Consider the following 19,073-nt stretch of genomic DNA (forward strand, 5'->3'; position numbering starts at 1 on the left):
CTCAAGTTATGATTCTTCTAATTCTTATCCCAGCTCTCTTTAAAACTTGGTTCATTTTTTCACCCAATTTTTCTGTACTCAGAAGGATACAGGTAACCCTCGACTTACGATCAAAATTGGGACCAAAACGTCTGTCACTAAGTGAAGCATTTGTTAAATGTGTTGCATCCAATTTGGCAACCTTGTTTTTGCTATGATCATTAAGTGAATCACAACTTAGGAGTGGTGCGGTGGCCTAAAGGGGGAGCTCTCGCCTCCCAATCAGGAGGCTGTGAGCTCGATCCTAGGTAGAGGCAGATATTTCTCTCTCTGGGCACAATGAGAATATATCTGCCGAACAAAACTCTGCATTGGCGTCAGGAAAGGCATCTGGCCAGTAAACACTCTGTTAGCTTCATTCAGTTGCCCAGACTCCACCCCACAAGGGATTATGGGGTCATTAAAAGATGATGATTAAGTGAATCACAAGTTGTTAAGTGAATCTGGCTTTTCCCTTTGAGTTTGTTTGTGGGAAGCCATCTGGGAAAATTTGAAATGGCAATCATCTGACTCGAGGACACTGCAATTGTAATAAGTACATGCCTACATTTTGATCCAGTGACCATGAGGATGCTGCAATGGTCATAAATGTGAGGACCAGTTTCAAATCCCTTTTTTCATGGCTGTTGTAACTTCAAATGGTTACTAAACAAGGTCTTCCAGTTTGAAGGGCTTCAGCAACAGACAGAAATCCGTGATCGTGTGCGGTTTCTGTCTGGGCTCGCCACTGGAGCGCCCCGAGCTGGCTGGTTTCGGGGCTAAGCCACCCCGTAGAGGTGGTGAAGAGGGGGGAGACTGCCAGCAGGGTCGAGGAGAGCCACATCTCTCCTCCTCAGCTGGCCATTACTCCCTTTCCTGAAGGCAGTTGCAGTGGTGGTCAGAAATGGCCACCACAAAGAAGAACTTGACCAGAAAAGAATGTGCAGGAGGAAGATAAGAAGTGAAAGTTTTTGGCTGACTGGGTTAAATTGTAAAAGCAAGAACCAAGGTACCCTAGAATTTAAACGTACAAAAAATAACATTGCTCCCAAAGAAGAGTCGGAAGCAGTGAAGGAAAGTGAAAAGGGAAAAGTTTGGCTTTTTTTCTTCTTCTCTCTCCTTCCCTATACTGACAACTAAGAGACTTAAATAAGAAATCAAAAAAATCCGCTTTGACATCAATAGGCAATTAAGCTGAAAATAAAAAAAAAATGCCAAAGGAATAATAAAGATTTCTGGACATTAAACACTTTCATTTTCATAAGCAGGAAGGGAGAGAAAAAGAATAAGGGCAGGATCTGGAAGAGGGAGGAGACTGCCTGGAATTAAATATAAAAATGAGCATGAACCTGAATTTGTGTCTGTACAAAGAAATGTAACCCGGGATTATGCTGCTTTCAAAAAAGATGTTTTATTTGTATTTTTTTTCTCTTTGTGAAAACTCAAATAAAATTTACAAAAAAAAAAAATGGTTACTGAACAAATAGTTATAAGTCAAGAATGACCTGTACTTACTGAACTATACTACACAAGGTTTACATTTAGCTATCAACTAGATGGCTAAATTGGTTGCTCTAGTCTAGAAGAGTTATTATGCATGCAGGTCGGAGGAAATTCACCTAGTTTACAAAACAGATAACAATTGCAGAAATTAGAGCTGGCACGATCAAATTATCTGTATTGGTGCCAGCAATTGATGGTTCATAGGTGAAATGATTTGAAGTTGTTTTGTCGCTTGGATGGTTGGTTTTGATTTGAGAATTGATGATTTAAATTCTGGACAACACTACGTAGGAGTTACGTGAGCTACATTTTAGCTTCTAATGCCAGTCTTGAATTCAGAATAAGACCATGTCATTGTAGTGCTGAAGTGCTATCCTTAGTTTGTTGGTACATTGCCGCTGCTGCCAGTCATGTTGCTATGTTAATAAAATAGATTGTGGGAACTTATATATAACCTCCATCTTTTATTGCAAGAAGGTTGATTAAGCTTCAGCTTCTTCTTCTTCTTCTCCTCCTCTTCTTCTTCTTCTTCTTCTTCTTCTTCTTCTTCTTCTTCTTCTTCTTCTTCTTCTTCTTCTTCTTCCTCTCTCTTCTTTCTTCTTCCTCCTCCTCCTCCTCCTCCTTCCTTCCTTCCTTCCTTTCCTTCCTTCCTTCCTTCCTTCCTTCCTTCCTTCCTTCCTTCCTTCCTTCCTTCCTTCTCCTCCTTCCACTTCCTCCTGCTCCTCTTCTTCCTCTTCCTCTCCTCCTCCTCCTCCTTTCTTACTACATTACTACATTTGCAACCTTCTGACAGGCAAAGTCAATAGGGAAGCCAGATTCACTGAACAACCGTGGCAGGAAAGGGTTGCATAAATGGGGGCAGAACTCCCTTAACAAATGTTTCGCTTAGCAATTTTGGGCTCAATTGAAGTAGTAAGTTGAGGAACTACCTGTATTGAAGCTTTTGAACTTTGGCATTGGAGAAAACTCTTTGAGAATAGCATGGACCACCAGGAAACAAACCAATGGATCATTGAAGAAATCAGAACCCAGTGTTCTGACTTGAGGCACAAATGACCACGTTCAAATTATCCTACTTTGGATGCATTATGGAAAGAATTAACTCTCTGGAGAAGGCTGTAATGCTGGCAAAAGTAGAAAGAAAAAGTAGAGGGAACATAGGTTCACCTAATGTGGCAACAGGGGTGGGATTCAGCTGGTTCAGGCTGGTTTGAGTGATCTGGTTGTTAAATTTACATCTGGTTCGCTGAACTGGTAGTTGAACTGACTGGCTGGCCTTGCCCACCCCTCCCCTCCCAGGTGTCTGCATGTGGCCCGTTTTGGATACAGGTAAGTGCAGGGTCCGTGCGAAGGTTCTGGGAGGGCGAAAAATGGCCCTTCTGGAAGTCCGGAAATGGGCCTGTTTCCAGATCCCAGAGAACCTCTGGAGCCCAGAGGAGGCCATTTTCGCCATTCCAGAGGCCTGAGGGAAGCCTCCAGACATTGGGGAAAGCAAAAATAGCCCTCCTGGAAGTTTTGGTAGGCCACGCACACCATGGCCACGCCCACCCAGCAACCAGGGCAGAGAACCAGTTGTTGGGATTTTTGAATCCCACCCTGTGTGGCAATGTGGGCCTTGTTGGAAGACCTGAAGGACCAGGTTAAGGACAATCACCATGGAGGAAATCTTTGTGGTTGCTAAGAAACTCCAGTGGCCTGATGGCACGCAGTCAATAACAACCCATCAATTACAAGGGGAACAATAAAAAGAAATGGCCTTTGCACAAGCGACAGGTATATATACTGATTATTTTACAATGTAGCCTAGAGCAGAAATCAACCCGATGACGTAAATTAAAACAAATGTGGCCATAACTGGGTGGAAGAAACATATGCTCACATATTTATTACCTATTCACTCAATTTGTCCCTGCTGCAAACAGCAGCACTCTCAAGTGGGCACAACAACATGTAGTAATACAATAAACATCCTTAAGAAAAGGATCAGAGCAGTTCCCGCCTTCTAAAAAAGACACTAAAATACAAATCATTCATGATACTTTACCAGTTTCTCTGTTTCCTTAGGCTCTTGGGAACAACTCGATCTTTAACAATTGTGGGGAAAGCTATAAAGTGAGGGTGTCAGGCTCTAAAACCAAGAAATATCTGAGGTATTCCAAAGCAATTTCCTTTATTGTTCCTCATTTTCAGGTGTTCTTCATCTATAGACAGAAATCTTGCCAAACGAAAACGCTTGTATCAATAAAAATGTACTTTGAGAAGTATTAATTCTCTTTCTCTTTCATAAACTATCTAAATTTTGCTGTCTCTTGCCCCTCCGGAATGCAGCCCCTCCTTAATGGGAATCCAGACTACATTTAACCACAGTGGGCCATCTTAGTATCAAGCACGTGTTCGACAGGATGGGTGTAGCCACCAGGCCCTCCCAAATGTACTGTACTTCAGTTTTCCAACATTCTCATTGAGGTCTTCTGGAATCCCTAATCGTTTTTCTGGACAAATATGTAGATTCCAGCCAGGATTTGGTTATGACCAAGATTAGATATTTGTTTCTACAAGTTGATCATTGAGCGAAGCCAGAAATAACTGAAGATTTGATCCAGGGATCTGTTTGAATGTACAGTTAGAGATTAACAGTGTTAGAAGGGGTCTTGTAGGTCATTTAGTCCAACCCCCTGCCCAAACAGGAGACCCTACACCATTTCTAACAAATGGCAGTACAGTCTCTTCTTGAAAGCCTCCAGGGATGAAGCTCCCACAACTTCTGAAGGAAAGCTGTTCCATTGGTTGATTGTTCTCACTGTCAGAAAGTTTCTCCTTATTTCGAGGTTAAATCTCTCCTTGTTCCGTTTCCATCCATTATTCCTTGTCTGGCCTTTCGGGTACTTTGGAAAACAGCTTGACCCCTTCCTCTCTGTGGCAGCCCCTCAAATATTGGAAGACTGCTATCATGTCTCCTCTGGTCCTTTTCCTCACTAGACTAGCCATGCCCAGTTCCTGTAATCATCCTTCATCCTGGCTGCTCTTTTCTACCTGCTCCTGCCCAGCTACAAGCAAATGATTGACTTCGCCTGTAGCAGAACTGAGTCCTTTTGCAAAACATACAACTTGTGAATGCTTTGAGGAACTCCTAACAGGGTTGACCTTACTACCATGTCACCAAATCCTTTCTCCCCCGTCCCTCTTCTATGGCAGAAAAGTTAAGATGCACGTTCATAGCACCAGTCAAATTACACGGATATATAATGTGATTGGAAGCATCAAAGGAGCAGTGGAGCCTGGTGAGTTTTGAATGTCAGTTACTTTATTTAAAACAAGAATGGGCAGGGTTTGGGTAGCAGGAAACCAAGTTAAGCACATGGTTAAGGAAGGCAAAGATTACAGTGGATGGCATAAGGAGGGCATATCCATGATTGTTTGTTTGGGGGGAAGTATTGGAATTAATGCTTTCCCAGTCATATTAGTTCTGTTTTAATGCTTATAGAATCTTCTTTGTTGGCTTCTGCTTCAAAATGTGGATGCCAGAGTTCTGAAGAGATAGCAGGAACTTAAAGCAATATCAAGAAATAACAGGAGTCAGTAGAAACACCAGAAGCTTTGGATACAGACTGATGGACCAATGCAAGTCACGATTGCTGGTCAATGGTGATAGAATGGAAGAGATTAATATCAAGGCTCTTCCAAGGACACTCACTTTCACTATTACTGGTCTATGGAGATTCTCGGACATCCAGGCCATAGTTGTCCCAAAGTTGCTTTTTCAAGGAGCAAGTAGACTTTCTGGCTTTTCTTTGAAGACATTTCGCTTCTCATCCAAGAAGCTTCTTCTTCTTCTGAAGAAAGGATGAGGAAAGTCTTCAAAGAAAAACCAAGAAGTCTAATGGCCTCTTGAATAAGCACCTTTGGGCCAACCATGGCCTGGAAGATTGAGAATCTCCATAGGCATTTAGCAATGCAGAGCTGAAGATGAGAAGTGATACATCTTCAGAGAAAAAACAGATACCAGGTTTCCAAGTGATGAAACCCATTCAAAAAGAGTTATGCAAAGTTTGTCTTCCAAAACAAATTTCTTTTAATTTAGGTAATCATCAAATTGGGAAAGTCTGTTGTAATTCCAGATTGGACACAAACTGGAATTACACCATGTTAATATTGTAAATTAAAAACAACCCACAAAAGTCACATTCCCCAATAAAACAAAATCAACATTGCCTGGTGTCTTCAAACTCCACCTTCAGTTCTCAGCAGGGACAGCCTCTCTTCCCACGGAAAGGAAGTCACTTAGCCAAAACAGTCATCACTATCTACTCACTCCTCCCAGCTTAAGAGTGTAGTGAGTCTGAACCCACCCCTTACACAAATCAAAAGAAAGGAATATATTTGAATATAGAGCTAAATAAAATGGCTCTACACCAGAAAGTCCAGTTGCCTCTTGAAAAATCCCCTTTGGGTTTCACCACTATTGTTTGTCCTTGCACTGATTCCTCTGTCAGCAATGCTGAATAACTGAGGCCATAGCTACCCAGCCTCAAAAACCTCTGTCAGGCTATCCTACCACCTTTACATCTATTTTATATTACATCTAGCATGGCTTGGGACCAGATTATCTGAGGGAATGTCTCTTGCCGGTCACATCTACCTGACCCATCAGAACGGGGAGGCAGGGAATGCTGTAGGTCCCATCCCTGAGGGAGATATACCTGGTGGGACCCAGAAGAAGGGCCTTCTCCATGGTGGCTCCGTCTCTCTGGAATATCATTCTCTCAGAAATTAAAATGGCCCCATCACTAATCCTCTTCCGGAAGGCACTGAAGACCTGGTTCTGCCAGCGGGCCCGGGGAATCCATCAAATGGCTCATGTGATCTGCTGTCGTTGGGACGGAGTGGGTGGGAGTTGGAAGGTGATCCCCCCCCCCCCAAGATTTTGTTCTATAGTACTTTATTAATTTATTTGATTCTTTTTGTTAGTTTTTATTGTTTTTTTATTTTAAATATGGTTTTATATTCTGTAATCCGCCTCAACTTGCCATGGGCAAATAGGCGGCAATATAAATTCAATAAATGAATGAATGAATGAATAAATAAATATTTCTGAAATAGAAAAGAAAAACTCTAGCAAGTTTGTACTGAATTTTATGAAAGTGTATTGTTCTTATGCTTACTTTTCTTAGATAGATATGTAATTTTGGGAGGCCACAGAGATTCCTGGGTCTTTGGGGGTATTGATCCCACCACAGGAGCTGCTGTCCTTCAAGAGGTTGCTCGTGGCTTTGGCAAGATGATGGAGAAGGGTAAGATTAATAGCTGGAGAGCCGCGGTGAGACAATGGTTAGAGTCCAGTACTGCAGGCTACTTCTTCTGACTGCTGGCCAGCAGTTCGGCAGTTCGATTTTCACCAGGCTCAAGGTTGAATCAGCCTTCCATCCTTCCGAGGTGGGTAAAATGAGGACCCAAATTGTTGAGGGCAACAGGCTGACTCTGTAATCCACTTAGAGATGGCTGTAAAAGCACTGTGAAGTGGTATATAAGTCTTAGTGCTATTGCTATTGCTAATAGATGGAAAAATTGGGAACCCAAAGCAGAGATGGAATATGCTGGGATCTAAATGTCAACATGAGTTTGAAGTCAATTCAAAGTCACATTGATCCTTTGCTCAATAAATGTAGCAGGTAAATAAAACTCACAAATGAAGCAAAATCCTCTTCCAAAGATAAAGGAACAGAGGTTTCTACTGAGCAGCTTAAACCTCCTTCGTCGTGCTAAAAATGATTTATTTGCTTCATTTTAAAACTAACCTCAAGCTTATTTGTCTGTAGACCTTGCTAGGTTTGCATCTTCAGCCATCAGCAGGGCAAAGAATGAAGCTTTCTCTGTAATCTTCATTTCATCTTGCGTAGGTTGGAGGCCAAGAAGAACCATCATTTTTGCCAGCTGGGATGCAGAAGAATTTGGATTATTAGGCTCCACAGAGTGGGCAGAGGTGAGTGAAGGACTCCGTAGGATTGTATTATTCATGCACAGGTTGTCCCCGACTTATGACCACTGAAAAAAGTGGGTTATGATTGCTGCTCACAAATGGGATGTGATGGGGTGGGATAGAATAGAATAGAATAGAATAGAATAGAATAGAATAGAATAGAATAGAATAGAATAGAATAGAATAGGATAGGATAGGGTAGGGTAGGGTAGGAGAGGAGAGGAGAGGAGAGAAGAGAAGAGAAGAGAAGAGAAGAGAAGAGAAGAGAAGAGAAGAGAAGAGAAGAGAAGAGAAGAGAAGAGAAGAGAAGAGGGGAAAATGAGAGGAGAGGAGAGCAGTGCAAGGAAAGCCCCCAGAGCCCGGGGAGGGCAAAAGTGCCCCCCCTCCCCATGGTGCAGGAGACTGACTAGGCCATGCCCACCACGGCCATGCCATTTTTGAAGTCCACCCCTGTCCCCAACAATCTGGGTCCTCATTTTACCAACCTCAGAAGGATGGAAGGCTGAGTTAACCTTGAGCACGTCGGGATCCAATTCTGGACTGTGGGCAGAGTTAGCCTGCAACACTGCATTCCAACCACTGAGCCACCAGGGCACGGCATGATTGGTACATCAGGGCTAAAGACTGATTGGCCACACAGAAAATGCTGAACTTCAAGTCCTGGCTTTCATTGGCTATGGCAATGGGAGCTTCTGGGAATGATAGTTTAGCAAGTTTTGGAACATTTCCAGTTTCCCACTTTTGATTTACATGCTATTCATGATCAATAATAATGGGCATAATACAGTTCTTTTCTTTTTCTTTTTTGTAATTGCAGGAGAACAGCAAACTTCTTCAAACACGGGCAGTGGCTTACATCAACACTGATTCTTCCATTGAAGGTGAATATCTGATAAACTAGCACTGATGAAAACCAAACTCAGAGAGCCCCAAAGACCCCTGAATATCCCTGAGTACACTTAGTCAACCTTGAGAGATCTTGTAAAGCTTAAGTGGGATTGGACTTGACTAGGACTTGGCTGGGAGATGACCAAGAAATTGTGGACTTGTGGACTAGGCCGTAAAGGTGAAAAATATTCTGGAAGAAGGTAAAACCATTTCTATACCATCCAGGAAAGTGTCATGGATGTGTTCACAAAGTTATAAGAATCAGGCTCAACTCAAAGGAGATTATTCTTTATAGCAATATCTTGAGGGTCACAATTTTCCAATCTTGTATTAAGAGATGTGTGCAACACAACTCATACAGGATCCAAGGCTACAATCAAATCATGGGTTCCGATAGCCATAACTGTAATCTGTAAGCTACAGGAAGAAAAGGTAGCTTGTCTTTTAAGCTTCCCTTAAAACAAGCTACAGATTATTTAATTAACTGCATTTTAAACCTAGATCATACGCACAATTCTATCTTGGACAAGGAAGCTACTGTAAGCAGGATTGGATAGAGCCACAGTGGCACAGTGGTTAGAATGCAGTATTGCAGGCTAATTCTGCTGACTGCCAGCAATTCAGTAGTTCAATTCTCACCGGCTAAAGGTTGACTGAGCCTTCCTTCCTTCTGAGGTCAGTAAAATGAGGACCCAGATTGTTGGGGACAACATGCTGACTCTGTAAACCACTTAGAGTGGGCTGTAAAGCCCCCTTATTGCTATGACTATTGTTTTTCCAACTAAATGTGGAAAGCCATCTTTGTTTTACTACTGATTCAGTACTGCAGTATTGCAGGCTAACTCTCCCCAGTCCAGAGTTTGATCCTCATGTGGCTCAAGGTTGACTCAGCCTTCCACCCTTCCAAAGTCAGTAAAATGAGGACCCAGATTGTTTGGGAGCAATAGGCTGACTCTGTAAACTGCTTAGAGAGGGCTGTAAAGCTCTATGAAGTGGTATATAAATCTAAGTGCTATTGTTATACGGTCTCTAGATTAAGCCAGGAGTGGAGGGTTGAGTGATACCTTGCAGGAAAGTGGTGGCAAATCATTTTTTATTTATGCATATATTTTTTTGATGGTAGGAGAGAAAAGATTGTGGAACATCCATTTGTCATCAGAAATCAAAATTGGCTTGAAGGATACTCTTCATACAATGGAGACATTGTAGGAGAAGGAATGGCAGAGCCTGGCTCAAAAGAGGAATCAGCTTAGAATCACTAAATGGCCACAAATGGACTTAGACCAACCCCTCTTTAATTTCACTAACCCTTATCTAGTGGCCAAATAGTGCTAACCGTGTTAACTAGATTCCTGTACATAGGAGTAACAATAAACCAGTCTTAATTGAAACTTATAGGGGACTTGGTGGCTCAGTGGCTAAGACACTGAGTGTTGTATATAGACATTTGCATACTCGTAATACAACGTTCCGATTGGACAATCACTAACACCTAGCGATTGGTGGTTAACAACGGATAATGATTGGCCGCCTAAACGGCGGGAGGTTTAAAATGATGCCATTGGTTGTGAGCCGCGAGCAGCCGCTATAAAAGTGGCTGCCGCGGCTTGAGTTCAGTTGAAGTTACTGACAGTTAAATAAAGAGCTGAACTCAACTCTGGTCTCGAGTCTACTTTGTTCTGGCGATAGAACACTGAGCTTGTTGATCAGAAAGCTCGGTAATTCAGCAGTTCGAATCCCTAGCACTGTGTAATGGAGTGAGCTTCCATTACTTGTCCCAGCTTCTGCCAACCTAGCAGTTGGAAAGCATGTAAAAATGCAAGCAGAAAAATAGGGACCCCTTTGGTGAGAAGATAACAGCGTTCCGTGCGCCTTTGGTGCTTAGTCATGCCGGCCACATGACCATGGAGATGTCTTCGGACAGTGCTGGCTCTTCGGCTTTGTAACGGGGATAAGCACCACCCCCTAGAGCCAGAAACGACTAGCACATGTGTGTGAGAGGAACCTTTACCTTTTAATTGAAACTTAATGTGTGGCCTTGGTTTTTCGTGCCTGATAGTCATGAAGACTAGGCAGAGATGGAGGCTACCTTATTCTTAGGCAGTTTCTCTTTCTAAATTTATTTTTCTAATAAGCATCTCTCCATCTTTTGTAGCCCCGTTGGGCTGTGCCCACATCCTAATCTGCACAGAGCCCTTGGGAGAAGCAAGCTCCCCTGAATTTAATTAAGCCGCGATTAAGTTGGGAGCTAGAATGAAAGACAGATTGCAAACATCCAGCCTTCAGCCGCCATTATAAGTTAAGGTAAGCATAAGAACCCTGCCCTAATCTGTGAGATTTGGGAGTGTTTTTTTGCTGAAATGCCCTTCTTTTTTGGGAAGAAGAAATAAAACTGGAATAATTTCTGTTCCAGCAGAATGAGGGTTAGCAAATTTAAAACAGATTTTAAAAAATGTGAAATTCATTTTTAGCGCTGTCAACGTGAACATCTTCCTAGCAACAGATGCTCCTTTAAAAAATAGATTATTATTAGCTGTTCAAGTACAGTCTCCTTCAAGTTGAGCCTAATGCTTGGTGATTTGGTAAACTTGTTCACACATCCATGCAGTTTTCTTGGCATTACTGGGGAATCTATGCCTTCTTTCTCGATTTTTTAAAAAACTTTCCATCTCCAGTTCTTGGATAAACTTCTCCAGTTCTTGGATTTCCTTGTAGTTTTCCATCCAGATACTAACCAAGTGATGTCCGACTTAACTTCTGAACTCCAGGAAGGTTTATCAGGTGCTGCAAGTTTCTAAGACACTGATGTTAACAGAATAACGGAGTTGGAAGGGACCTAGGAGGTCTTCTAGTCTACCCCTGCTCAAGGCTGTCCAATTTCTTCTTTAAAAACTCCAGTGGTGGAGCACGCACAATTTCTGGAGGCAAACTGTTCTACTGGTTAATTATTCTAACTGTCAGGAAATCTCTCCTAAGTCCCAGGTTGCTTCTCACCTTGATTAGTGTTATAATTACTATTGTTTAATGACGATGGCGGTAGCATTACAAACTTAAATGCGATAATGTTTACTGTATAAGCCAGGGATGTCAAACTTGGTTTCATTGAGGGCAACATCAGGATTGTGTTTGACCTCAGTGGAGGCGGAGCCAGGGTGGGCATGGGAAGCTTGACATCACTCCTTTGTGTGGGGAGGGCACCTGTGCTGGCCAGGTGCTAAGGAGGACTTCCTTCAGACCCTCCCTCTCTCTCATTATAATCTATCTTCCTTCCTTCCTTCCTTCCTTCCTTCCTTCCTTCCTTCCTTCCTTCCTTCCTTCCTTCCTTCCTTCCTTCCTTCCTTCCTTCCTTCCTTCCTTCCTTCCTTCCTTCCTTCCCGAGCTCCATTTTTGCTGGTTAGAGGCACTGAGGGCCACTCCTTTCCTGTTTCTAGATCGGCCCCACGGGCCAGATCTAAGCACCCCATGGGCTGGATCCTTGGGCCTTGTTCTGACCAAGGCTTCCTGAGATACCAACAAACACATATAAAATCCAAAACTCTTTTATTTTTGTTCAATGGCTGTGAATTATCATCATTCACAGCCCAGAATGAGTCTTAACTGGTTATAATTAGTCCCAGGGACATCTGCTAAAGTTCTTCGTAAGACATCTGATAAGAAAGCACCTCACCTTACTTGAAGTGCTGCCAATGACTAAAGTCCCAATTAGTCTTTCCAAAACCAAGCAGAGAATAAATTCACCACGGAGCTTTCGGAGTGCAAACTGATCAGAACAAACGACTTTGCTTCCTACAAAGGCTTTTCTACTTTTGACCCTCCTGGGTCAATCACCTCCAAGCCTTACTCCTGAGTTGCCCCTTTTGTCTTAGCTGCTCTTGCCTTCTGGCAGCTCTGTGCATGTGTGCACTGGGAACAGGCTCCCCTTGTTCCTCTTCCTTGCTGCTGTCAGATTCTGGAGTCTCCGGAGTCAGCAAAAACTGACTCCTAGATGGTCCTGGGCCCATTCCTGCATCGGACGCAGGACCCTCATCCGAGTCCTCTCCAGACTCCTGGACTGGTCCCAGTTCTTCCCCACTGTCCGGTTCTGCTGCCGTCTGCAGTGGCTGCCAGCGAACCCCAACAGGCCGTGAGTTTGACACCCTTGGTATAGGTAGTCCTTGATTTACAATTCGTCACTTAACAACCTTTTGAAATTTCGACAGACCTACTTGGTGGGTACTAATAACATGGATTCAAAGTTCTGAGAGTCGGACTTCCACACAGTCACATGACCACACTTTACATGCTCAGCAACTGAGTTGTATGCACGGCCATTTGTAACATCCCATAGTTACATGCAAGCAATACTGAAACTGAACCACTGATTCGCTGAACAACCGAGGCATATACTTAGCCACTACAGCAAAAAAGTCGCAAGATTATGATCCTCACCATTTACAGCTCTAATGGGCAGGCTCCGTTATGGTCATTACTCAAGGATTATCTGCACTTAAATCTTTGAAAAGATGCATAGCAATTCAATCCATAAGGTTAAAGCGGGGGAGGAGTTTCCATGTCAGTCCTGTCCAATTGTAGGGAATGATGCTCATTTTCATTTCTTGGTTGAGGGAGCCAGTGTTGTTTGAAGACAATTTCTGTGGTCATGTGGCCAGCGTGACTATATGCCAAAGGTGCACAGAACGCTGTTACCAAAGTGGTACCTATTTATCTACTCACATTTTCATGCTTTCAAAAATGTTTTCATTGGGCACAATGAGAATATATCTGCTGAACAAAACTCCACATTGGTGACAGGAAGGGCACCCGGCCATTAAACGCTCTGCTATCTGCATTCAGTTGCCCAGACTCCACCCCTCAAGGGATTATGGGGTTGTTAAAAGAAGATTATAAGGATTTTCATGCTTTCAAACTGCTAGGTGGGCAGGAGCTGGGCAAGTAACAGGAGCTGATCTGGTTAAGCGGCACTTGGGTCTCAAACCAGGGCTGTCAGCTCTTCAGCTTACAAACTCAGGGTCTTTAACCACTGAGCCATCACATCCCCTCACTCCATAAGGAATCACCTTTGTTTAGACATCTCGATGAATTTTAGAGCATATTCCAGGACTGCATCTGTATAAAATTACATTCCAGTTATCTAAGTGCAGAAATAATGTTATGGGTTGTTTTAGAGCCGAAGAGATGCTGGTATTCTCCTTTTCTTTTCTTTTTTTTGTCAAGGGATGTCAATTACACAGTCTCCTAGGAGTTGTTGTATGGTTGTGCACGATACATATGTACGTATCTTTCTGTTTACATGTAAGCTGCCAGAAATCTTATGCCTTGAGCCTTCTCAAGAGGAGGGAAAATTCCCTAGAGTGCAAGAAAGAGAGACGGGAGATAAATTCAGTTCGAAGTAGAGGAGGCTATGTTTTAATTTGAATTTGTTTTTAAAAGGGGATTTTTTGAGAGGGAGCTGTTAACATGGATTCAAAACAGTTTCTGTATTTGTGTTGCAGGCAACTACACTTTGAGGGTTGACTGTACTCCTCTCCTGAACCAGCTGGTGTATAATCTGACAAAAGAGGTATAGTTGGACAATGCACAGCATGGGGAAAACATTTTGTTTTGAACCAGGAAGGAAAGCACCAGCAATTACAATTGTTCTTCCCTCCAATATGGAAGCAGAACCATGGTTCAGCCGAACCAACATCTATAGTTTTGGGTTATTCTGGTATGCAGTGGAAATCAAACTCAGGCAGGGCGAGTATAGGAAGGCCAGTTCACATTTCTGCTGTCCTCCTCCTCCTCCTCCTCCTCCTCCTCCTCCTCCTCCTCCCTCAGCCTCAAAAGCAAAAACTACAAATGTTGGCTATGTCCACTTTATGGTAGCTCCAATTAGGCACAAAATGATTGTTGGGCAGTATACTTGGAGCCACGTATGCTTCAGATGCTATGGTTGCATCCAGTCCTGGGATTCCAAATCTTTTCCTACCGGTTCTATGACAGCACGCTCCACAACACTCAAAGACCACCCTCAGTGTGAGGTGAGCGCTAGTGAGGTGAGCTGTTTTTTTAATTCAGCTGAGGCAGGACAATCTGCTATAGGACAGGGAATGTCAGGGGCAGGAGGGTGGGCCAGCCAGAGGTGGTATTTGCCACTTCTTCAAACTACTCAAAATTTCTGCTACCAGTATGCCAGAACCGGTCTGAAACCAACTGAATTGTGTCTATAGGAGCAAGGACGGGTCTTGCACCTGTGCCTCCCTGCATGTGGTTCCTCCTATCACCAATATTTGAATTCAGCACTTTGTGATCTAGCACTCTTATTTTTTTTTTAAAAAATGCATTAATCTATGAAGGACGGGTTGTGGCTGGTCATCTCAATTTTGACTTTCCTATCCGATGTTGGTACTCTAAGCATGGATGTTCTCCAGGCAAGTCAAGATGAAATGACTTGAGGGGTTTAGGAGATGGATTCACGGGCCCCATTCTAATGGAAAATTATGAGCATGAACCTCACTTATTGCAATAGCATTTAGGCTTACATATTGCCCCATAACACTTTATAGCACTCTCTGAGTGGTTTATGATGTCAGCATATTGTCCCCAACAATCTGGATCCTCATTTTACTGACTTCGGATGGAAAGTTAAGTCAACCTTGAGGTGGTCAGGATTTAACTCTAGGTTGTGGGAATGCAGTTAGCCTCCAATACTGCACTTTATCGACTACGTCACCAGGACTCAATGCACAGAGGTTTCAATATTAGTTTGTGGAAAGCACATATTGTCAATAGCAATAGCAGACTTATATACCGCTTCACAGTGCTTTACAGCCCTCTCTAAGCATTTGACAGAGTCAGCCTCTTGCCCCCAACAATCTGGGTCTTCATTTTACCCACCTCGGAAGGACGGAAGGCTGAGTCAACCTTGAGCCTGGTGAGATTCAACCTGCCAAATTGCAGGCAGCAGAAGTAGCTTGCAGTACTGCACTCTAACTACTGCGCCACCATGGTCAAGGACACGTAATAAAAATTGTAGCATGTACAGTATAGTGAGGGAACCTCCTTTATTTTTGGATGTTCCTTTTGATAACGTTTCTTGTTTTATCAACTTATTGTTACATTTGCAACCCAGAAGAATGTCTTGGTTGTGCTGGGTAAACATTCAAACCCACTAACGAATCAAGAACAGCCTGGATTCCAAAAGCTTAAAAAGTAACAATGTGGATGATAGATCAAGTTTCATTTCCTACCCAGGTCTCAAGTCCTGATGAAGGCTATGAAGGAAAATCTCTCTATGAGAGTTGGCTTGAGAAGGATCCTTCCAGTGAAAATAAACAGCGACCCAGGTAAAATATGTCCTTATCTACATTGTATTAGCACACCTGCCCTGGGGACCTCTGCACACATGGGAAAACTACAATAACTTTTATATCTGCTGCATATCTATAAAAGCAGTGTGCTCCTATTCGCACATTGACCTGCAACACACTAAGCCCTTGATGGCGAACCTATGGCATACATGCTGCACACTTTTGGCACACGATGATGAAAAGGTTAGCCATCACTGCACTAAGCTAAGCTCAAATGGAATTGGGTCAGAGCATGATGTACTTGATGATGATAATGATAATATGTGTACATAATCCTCAACTTACAATCATTCACTGAGTGACCATTTGAAGTTACAACAGCATTAAAAGAAAGTTACTGCTGACCACTGTCCTCACACTTGCAATTGTCACAGCGTTCTCATGGTTCCATGTCCAAAATTTGGGCTCTTGGAAACTGGCATGATTTTACAATGGTTGTAGCGATAGCAACAGCATGTACAGACTGATGCAGGCTATCCTCAACGTATGATCACAATTGAGCTCCAAATTTCTATCGCTAAGTGCCAAACATTTGGGGGAAACCTAGGACTGAGGAGAATTTTTGCAGAAAAATTATGGAGCATAATCGCACATTCCTCTCGTAATTTTTAATTATTTTGATGCAGTTTTGACCTGAAGCTGTATCTTGTAAACTGGAGCCCATTAATACTCAGGACTTATTTTTTCTTTATTAATGACCCAATTCTGATAAAATTAAGCTACTTTCATTTCCCAGGCTTTCTCCCTGCAGACCAGCAGCTTCTGATGTTTCTATTGACTCCTGTTGTTCCTTGGTATTGTTTTAAATTCCCGCCACCCCCTTGGAACTCAGGTATCCACATTTTGAAGTGGAAACCAACAACATAACAGTGCCAAATGTTACAAGAAGATTGAATCTTGAATTCTCCCCTTCTTTCTCCTATCTGGCCAGGATCAACAAGCTTGGATCTGGCAGTGATTTTGAAGCTTTCTTTCAAAGACTAGGGATCGCTTCTGGCAGAGTCCGCTACACTAAGAACCGGGTAAGCCAAAATGCTTGTTTAAACCTTCTTCCACGCTTGGTGGCTTTGCCCAAAGAGTAAAAAAAATTTGGACAAAAATACAAACATGGATGAAAGAAATTTCGAACATTCAATTAGAATTTAAGGCAGAGTTTTTTTTTAATTGGGAATAATAAAAGGTGAATAGGCAAAAAAAATAAAATATTTAATTTTACATATAATTACGGCGACGAGGATAGCCCTTGCACAATGTTGGAAGCGGGATCAGATGCCAGTAGAAAAATTAATAATCCCCCAAAATTACGATTGCACTAAAATGGACAAAGTTACCCTAAGATTAAAAGAAAAGGAAGACCCAAAATATTATACAGTCTGGGAAAACTGGTATAATTGGATAAATAGAAACCAGCGAGTAAATAGATAAGGAAGGAAGAAGATAAACAGGTTATAGTAGGAGTGCTAACCAGATATATGTTTGATAAGAAAGCACTGTCTAACTAATTTGTAATGTATACATTTTTTGTTTTTGTTTTGTTTTTAACAAAATACTTCATATTTTGTATATATCTTTTTAACATTAAATAAAACATTTTCTAAAAAGGAAAAAGAAAGATAGATAAGTGGTAGACAGATAAGATGAGAGAGAGAATAGAAAGATTTATGACAGATAGATGGTTGGTAGATAGATGATAGATAGATAGATAGATAGATAGATAGATAGATAGATAGATAGATAGATAGATAGATAGATAGAGATAGATAGATAGATAGATAGACAGATAGATAGATAGAGATAGATGATAGATAGATAGATAGAGATAGATGATAGATAGATAGATGGAGATAGATGATAGATAGATAGATAGATAGATAGATAGATAGATAGATAGATAGATAGATAGATAGATGATAGATAGATTTTTTTAAAAAAAGCTGTCACCAACAGGTTTGGAAAGAACAGTCTGTATATTTATTTTATTCCATGAAAACTATTTCTTAGCTGCTTGAATCACCGAAGCCACTCTCAGTGATATTCAGGGAGTAGAGATTCAAAACAGAAATGTAGGAACATAAAGCAGCAAGTGTGTCAAACCACATTGGGGAAGAAGGATACCATAAAACCTAGAAAAGGAGAAATTTTCTGACAGTGAGAACAGCTAATCAGTGGATGCCTTCAGAAGATGCTCCATCCCTGGAATTTTTCAAGAAGAGATTGGACAGCCATTTGACTGGAATGATAGGGTTTCCTGCTTGAGCAGAAGGTTGGACTAGAAGACCTCCAAGGTCCCTTTCAACTCTATTCTAAAACCATCACCAGAAAGGGTGTTATAAGTCACTCGGCCCTCAGAGCTTGGTAAGACCAGCCAAAACAATAGAGCTCTGAGGCATTCTGTTGACTCATTTTAATTTTTTCTTTTTGACAGAAAGTGGACAAATACAGTAGTTATCCTGTTTACCACACGACCTACGAGACTTTTGAACTGGTCAAGAGGTTTTACGACCCCTCTTTCCAGAAGCAGTTCACTGTGGCTCAGATACGTGCAGGCTTGGTCTACGAGCTTTCAGATTCTCCACTCCTTCCTCTCCGTTGTCAGGATTATGCAGAAGCCTTGAGACTCTACGCCAATGAAATCTATAACCAGGCCAAGAAACACAAGGCAGAACTTGAGAAGTACAAAGTTTCATTCGGTAAGGTTTCTCTTGACCGGGACTCGGAATCCATAAATCTATGCTTGAGCTTTCTATTTGCCATCATTCTGTCCACCAAAGATAGAATCATAGATTTATTTTAACACATTTATGTTATCAACAAAAATAAAGTACAGAACAACCCCCCACATAAGAACGAACATCACACTAACAGCGAAAAAAAAATCTTGTGTACAAAATAAGGAAAAAGAAAATAACCCCAAAGTGTCAAGTAAATCTAACATTAAAACATAAAAAATCCACCCCAGCCTGGATGAAAAAAAATCTAAGAGTAGAATAGAATAGAATAGAATAGAATAGAATAGAATAGAATAGAATAGAATCTGTAAGGGACTTTGGAGGTCTTCTAGTCCAACCCCCTGTTTAGGCAGGAAAACCTATAATAGATTCTCTTCCCTTTATATGAGAACTCTACAAATAGTTATAAACCCATCCATAATGCTAAGAAATGCTATATAAAATGAACAAATATTCCAGATGTGGACATCTATCTATTAAGCAAATTGCATATATATATGTTCTGTCTCGCCTTTCCTCTTTCCCAAAAGATGAAAGAGTACAAACTCACACAAACACAGGCAGGCAAGCTGGCTCAGACTTCACAGAGTTAATTCTTTGGAACTGATA

The 19,073-nt window shown here is 41.9% G+C and overlaps 1 protein-coding gene across 3 annotated transcripts in view; it reads left to right on the forward strand.

The window, feature by feature from the left end:
- The window catches only part of LOC113440431 (N-acetylated-alpha-linked acidic dipeptidase 2-like), a 49,607-nt gene that overhangs the window by 23,955 nt on the left and 6,579 nt on the right, over positions 1 to 19,073 (forward strand). For all 3 annotated transcript variants that reach the window (XM_087937014.1, XM_087937017.1, XM_087937015.1), the window contains 8 exons: positions 4,717 to 4,802; positions 6,693 to 6,812; positions 7,419 to 7,501; positions 8,316 to 8,379; positions 13,879 to 13,946; positions 15,620 to 15,711; positions 16,667 to 16,757; positions 18,161 to 18,425. In XM_087937014.1, the coding sequence (XP_087793140.1) occupies positions 4,717 to 4,802; positions 6,693 to 6,812; positions 7,419 to 7,501; positions 8,316 to 8,379; positions 13,879 to 13,946; positions 15,620 to 15,711; positions 16,667 to 16,757; positions 18,161 to 18,425 (869 nt within the window). The remainder of the gene's footprint in view (positions 1 to 4,716; positions 4,803 to 6,692; positions 6,813 to 7,418; positions 7,502 to 8,315; positions 8,380 to 13,878; positions 13,947 to 15,619; positions 15,712 to 16,666; positions 16,758 to 18,160; positions 18,426 to 19,073) is intronic.

The sequence above is a fragment of the Pseudonaja textilis genome, chromosome 7 (assembly GCF_049901715.1).
Source record: "Pseudonaja textilis isolate UNSWEBS1 chromosome 7, rPseTex1.2, whole genome shotgun sequence".
NCBI classification, from domain to species: Eukaryota; Metazoa; Chordata; class Lepidosauria; order Squamata; family Elapidae; genus Pseudonaja; species Pseudonaja textilis.